Genomic DNA, 5,985 nt, shown 5'->3' on the forward strand with positions numbered 1-5,985 from the left:
TTATTTCTAGATTTAGATGTTATTTGACACTTTTTGTTCGCCTAAAATAAGTGATCATGAGATAACCTAAGTATATTTCAAACTATAGATTATATAAAAAAGAGTAAAAAAAAAACATTTTATTGCGACAGTTAATTAAAAGTGAAAAAAAAACTTGTTATGTTTTTCTTTACTTTGATATAATTTAATAAATATTTTTCTACGTTATTTATTACCATCAAAATCAAGATCAAAAAAATTCAAAAGTCATTTAGCTGTTTACTAATTAAAGAATATTCAGTAATATAATATACAATAGGTATTATCAACAACTGCTCTGATGTAGTCGCGCGAGTAGTCGCCTAAAACACCAACGGTTTGCGGGTTCGAGTCCCTCGTGATAGATATTTGTATTTTCACAAATTTTCCTTTCCAGTTTGGATGTCTGTCCTTGTGGTTCAAACCACCGTGCCTCGTAAAGCACGTTAAGCCATCGGTCCCGGTTGTTATCATAAATACCTGATAGCGATCGTTAGTGGATAACATATCCGCCAACCCACAGTGAAGCAGAGTGGTGGATTAAGCTCCAATCTTTCTTCTATGTGGAGAAAGAGCCCATACCCAGTTGTGGGGTGATACTGGCTGAATACGAGGTATTATTATTAAAAGAATAAATAAAACAAAATAAGACACAAGAGCACTAGGTTTATTACAAAATAAATACAAATATAAAAAAGATTAACTTCACATGTAGTCTGGTGGAGAAATTAGCTACAGTTATATATTTTCCATCGACTATATCTAGACTAGGATCAGTAATTTCCGGTGACGCCGACTGCGAAATAGCTTGGTGCGGCAAGAGTGCCTGTACGAAAAAGGCAACGTTACTTCGTTACATAAGAAACTATGCTAAAATGTAATGCTAAATTTGTAAATTTTTGACTTATTTTATCATTTTTTTTTTTGAGTTCCGAATGACAGATTCCAAATATGTACTATTTAAATAGGATTTAAATAGGATAGAACACATGAGTTCACGTTATTTTTGGCGTAAACTTGTGGAGGCCTATGTCCAGCAGTGGACTGTATAGGCTGTAATGATGATGATGATGAAATAGGATTTAAAAACAATTTATTACATGTACCTTATATACATAATTTTGTATATGTAGATATTATGAAACTAAGATAAATCTAAAATCCCATACATTAAATTTCGGATAAACACATGTAAGTTTAGTTCAAATGTAACTTTATGTAATTTAGACACACAGCCAATATCGATATTGTTACACGTTCCATAATTTACATTGTAATAGCACACCATAAGCTGTTACGTTGCACCACGCTGTGGCGGTCGCAAGTTCGATCTCTCCTTATGGAAAACACAAATCCTAGACTGATACAAATGTTTGTCGTGGTCTGGACGCTTGTGCTTGTTTTACAATATGTTTTCCAGGCTCCCTTACAAAAGATTAATTCCAGTCGGACCATTGAGTATCGTTTGTTATTTATTTATTACTAGCGACCCGCCCCGGCTTCGCACGGTTGCAATAACTATTAGTGTTCCTCTATTATATTATGCATGTATTATACATATAACCTTCCTCTTCAATCACTCTATCTATTTAAAAAAAAACCGCATCAAAATCCGTTGCGTAGTTTTAAAGATTCAAGCATACATAGGGACAGAGAAAGCGACTTTGTTTTATACTATGTAGTGATTTAAAAATATATTAATCGCTTTCATAACTTTTATATCAACTCACACGTGATCGTTTATGGAAGTAAATTAAACATAGTACGTTAAGCAATGAATGCAAACTTGCCAAAACGTTTACCTCCTCGTGAGCTCGCGGTTTCATGGCATGTTTCTGATCGTGAGTAGTGGACAACTTCTGATGTGACTGCTAAAATAAATAAAGTTTGTTACAACATGTCCTTGATTTAAAAAATGTACTATAAGACGTTGATAAACATTTATGGGTTATCTTTTAAAATTAACATTTTAAATTTCTTTTAGAGATTCTAAAATGAGAAGATATGATATGATGAATTAATATATTTCAAAGTACGTAAAGTATAATATTAGTACTAAAATGCGTACATCTAATTATGTAGGTAAAACGATCCATAAAGCCTGTTTTATCGGTCAGGGATAAAATTTGTCTAAGTTCGTGATAAACTTTATCAACAAGAAGTTAAGCAGGTCCTTATTGCATGTTTTATTTCAACTAAAAAACTACAGTATTTGTCACAGGTAGCGAATATACATATCTAACAAATGAAGTGCATTTTGATTATGAAAAAAATACATAAATGTTTATCGATTGGATAGCGTTATACGTCAGGTAGTGATACCCTATACATGTAAGTTTTAATAGCAACCGGTGAGATAGGCCCTTATTCGTGCCTATTGAGCTACGTAATTTGCATTTAAGAGATTTCTTATCTTTCTTTAAAATATTTAGATCTATAATTTAAAATTTATTTTATTCATTGTAAACCCTAATGGATGTCTGGATTTTTTAAGGTCTTTTTAATTTCAAACTAGAATAAAATTATTTTGTCTTATTTTCATTTAATAGTCACGGTCTGTCTGAATCTCTTGTTTGAGTTTTATTACGAGTAGAATAGTATAAGTTGTACTCATTTCACTACTACTATATATTTTGAATATCATATCAAAAATTGACCGCTCTAGCGGGGATCGAACCCGCGTCTCCGACTAACTGTGTTGGTCGGAGACGCGGGTCTATCGGTGGACTGCAATAGGCTGAAATGATGATGATGATGATATCGGAACCCTATTGGGTTAGATGGCGTTACGAGAAACGTAACGAGGTCATTCGTTCAGTAGCTTTTACTCCTCATATTTTTCTCACACCTAGGGAGGGTATGAGAAAAATTGAGTTGCCTTATATGAAAATCGATCTTTTAAAGAGTAAACTCCAAAATATACACGTGTATTGTGGTCTAAGCGTTTGTGTATACTGGAGTTTAATATTGGAGAATAATGGAGAATAATAAGAGACCGATGGTCGTTGAGAGCGAAGCGTTTATAATACTTATTCAGAAAACCTTTCAATATTTTTTTATTTTTTTATTTATACTTTATTGTACGCCACAAATACATTATAAACAAAGCGCAAACACATATTTAGTTAGGGCGGACTTATAGCTATATTTAGACTATGATTGTATTATCGAGACTGGGTCAGTTGTGTAGGTAAATAAGCAACCTCCATGCGAATTCTACACTTTAAAATTTATACATACTACGTACTATTCAATAATTTTTTTAACCGACTTAAAAAAAAGGAGGAGGTGCTAAATTCGACTGTATTTTTTTATGTGTGTTATTAAAAAACTTTTAACAGGGTGGACCGATTTGTACAAAAAAAAAAAAATTAATCGAAAGGTGGTGCGTGTCATGAGGTCCCTTTGAATTTAATCGAGATCTACCAAGTACTTTTTGAGTTGATCTCTAATAATACATATTTACTTGACTATTCATTCGTGTACCCACGTTGTATTTATCATAAAGATCAGAGAAGTAGTCATAAGGTGCCAATCAAAATACACAGATTAACACCTTATGTCCACTTCCCTCATAACTCCAATAATATAAATAACGAATGAACGCAATGACTAATAATCACAATTATAATATTTTTTAATCTTACTTGTGCTTTCTTAGTTGTTTTCTTCTGATAAATATTAATAGGTGTTACATTCTGTATGAACTCTTCCATAACGAAGCGAGCGCGAGCTAACACAGCCTCTAACGTACGCATCTGTCTCGCTATGTCAGATGACTTTGATAGCAGTATATATTGATTCACCTACAGTTTATATAATTACAGTTTAAAAAATTTAATTTAAGATTGGTGTTCAATTTCAATTAAGCCCATACAAGGGTCAAGATTTCCAAGTTATTGTCAATAGTCGCTAGTTACGATCTACCGTTCCTAGGCAAGGTCTGTTTGTTGTTATTAAGTCTCTGACTATTATATTCTACGCTTTAGCAGTAATGTAAATGTTGTGTTTGACATTGTAAACACTAACTGTTGTAAATTTTGAAATTTTCCGTATGAGGGAATTAAGAAAAGAATTATTTATTGTTATAACAAGCGGAAGTCTGTATTTCGGATTCTACCGATAATATAATATTTAAATTTATCACAAAACATTATAAACATTATACAGTAAGTATTCTGATCAGTTCTTTGAAGAAACGTTACTTAGTACCTTTTTAACCGGACACCATCCAAATTTCCTTGTAGTTGAAGCATCAGTAATAAGCATCCAAATAACTGCAAGGATTCTTGGAAACGTAGCATGTGGTTCTCCCATCATCACACCCGGTGTCTCCACCAACGAATCGAAATCTGGTTCCGATTCCAGATGCGACGTATCGACCAATAATTTTGAACGTATTAGGGCATTGATCAATTCGGGTATAAGGGTACCTTCGTCACCTTCCAAATTCCTAGATTTGTACAGAACAAAAATTATCTATTTTATTTATTTATTAATCTTTATTGCATACAAAAAAAGAAGATACAATTTAGAGCGATTAGATACAAAAACAAATAATGTATGCAAAGGCGGCCTTATCGCTTATAGCGATCTCTTCCAGGCAACGTTCTATTTTTAATAACTCATTTAATTATAAAGGCATCAAGGGATTTTGTGTAATTTGAAGATCAAATAAAAACTTTACAGCAACGTACAACATAACTATCTTTACTATATTATAAAGACGATATGATATTTCGTTTTGAATTGATAAAGACAAAAACTACTGCACTGATTTTAAAAACTCTTACATCAGGAGAATAAATACTACAGCAGCCAAACTCATCTAATTAACGCTGGAGAAGTAAAAAAAAACTAATTTACTTAAGCATTTCCAACATCAACCGCCCAATCTTTCCCGGCGCCGGTCTGGGATACGCCATGCAGTCCATACTGACGATTTTAACTGGAGAAGCTTCCCTCTCAAAAGCAGCCGCTAGCTCCCGTTGACGTGAATCCTCAGCGGCCAACCAGTCTAGGGTTAATGAGGAGCGATAGGCGGCGATACCCGATAAGGTAGACCGAGTGACGTTATATGGAGTGTAGTAGTAGTCATCGGCAAGGCACTGAGACAAAAAGTAAACAACTTATTATTTTATAGATTGTATAGAATTGGAATGCACTGTATAGCTTGTAAAAGTTTGCTTGTCTGAAAAATGTTGGGCGTAAATCAGGATCATTTTTAACTGACTTTAGAAAAAGGAGAAGGTTCTCACCTCGATTGTATTTTTTGTGTGTGTGTCACCTCAAACCTTTTACTGAGAAAACCGATTTCGGTGATTATTTTTATACTCGAAAGCTGTTGGTCATGTGGTGTCATTTAAATTTGTACAAGAACTAACGATTCATTTTTGAGCTATTCCTAATAACGCGTAAATACGCGTAATATAAAATAATAATATTAAATAATTTGACAACGTAAATTGAAGTCAATTTTTATTTGAGTACATCCACACCTATAGTACCTATTTTTTATTAGTTTCAATATTAATAGTACATCAATTCATTCGCTAGTTCAAATTATTAATTAATTAAGATTTGAAACTTTGGTTTAAAAGAATATGAATTTTAATACGCACGATAATGAAAATATAATCATGATAAAATTATTCATCGTTTCTGTGAATGAAAATTAATATACATCTTATATTTTCCTCCTAAAACTTTAAAAGCCATTAAGACTAAAAGTTACTTTAATAAAGTTCGAATTTAAGCAAAACTTTTTATATTATATACACTTTGTAAAGATAATCCTCTATAAGCAAAGAATACATTGTAGGAGGAACATCGTTCTACGAATTATAATTGAAACAAAACTTTTTCAATTCGGCCTCTCATCAGGTTGAATGACGACATAAATGAGTTTACTCAATTTCGTGCTTAAATTGCAACAACGGAAAAAATTGAATTAGGTCAGGTTGTTTT

The 5,985-nt window shown here is 32.6% G+C and overlaps 1 protein-coding gene across 1 annotated transcript; it reads right to left on the reverse strand.

The window, feature by feature from the left end:
- Positions 1–667: 667 nt before the first annotated feature.
- Positions 668–5,380, reverse strand: LOC123663089. The gene is made up of 6 exons (XM_045597828.1): positions 5,306–5,380; positions 4,885–5,126; positions 4,231–4,471; positions 3,666–3,824; positions 1,821–1,889; positions 668–844 (listed from the first exon to the last, which is right to left on the reverse strand). Exons 1-6 carry the CDS (start codon positions 5,378–5,380, stop codon positions 689–691), a joined length of 942 nt encoding a protein of 313 aa, XP_045453784.1. The 3' UTR covers positions 668–688.
- Between the last annotated feature and the right edge of the window lie 605 nt (positions 5,381–5,985).

This window comes from Melitaea cinxia, chromosome 19 (genome assembly GCF_905220565.1).
Source record: "Melitaea cinxia chromosome 19, ilMelCinx1.1, whole genome shotgun sequence".
NCBI lineage: Eukaryota > Metazoa > Arthropoda > Insecta > Lepidoptera > Nymphalidae > Melitaea > Melitaea cinxia.

Excerpts from the sequence above, each read along its gene's own strand:
- LOC123663089 (XM_045597828.1), bottom strand. The coding sequence starts at position 5,380 with ATGACACCACATGACCAACAGCTTTCGAGTATAAAAATAATCACCGAA. Across the intron at positions 4,472-4,884 it reads TTGATGTTGGAAATGCTTAA|GAATTTGGAAGGTGACGAAG; the intron begins GTAAATTAGTTT and ends GTACAAATCTAG. Across the intron at positions 845-1,820 it reads AACCGCGAGCTCACGAGGAG|GCACTCTTGCCGCACCAAGC; the intron begins GTAAACGTTTTG and ends TTTTTCGTACAG.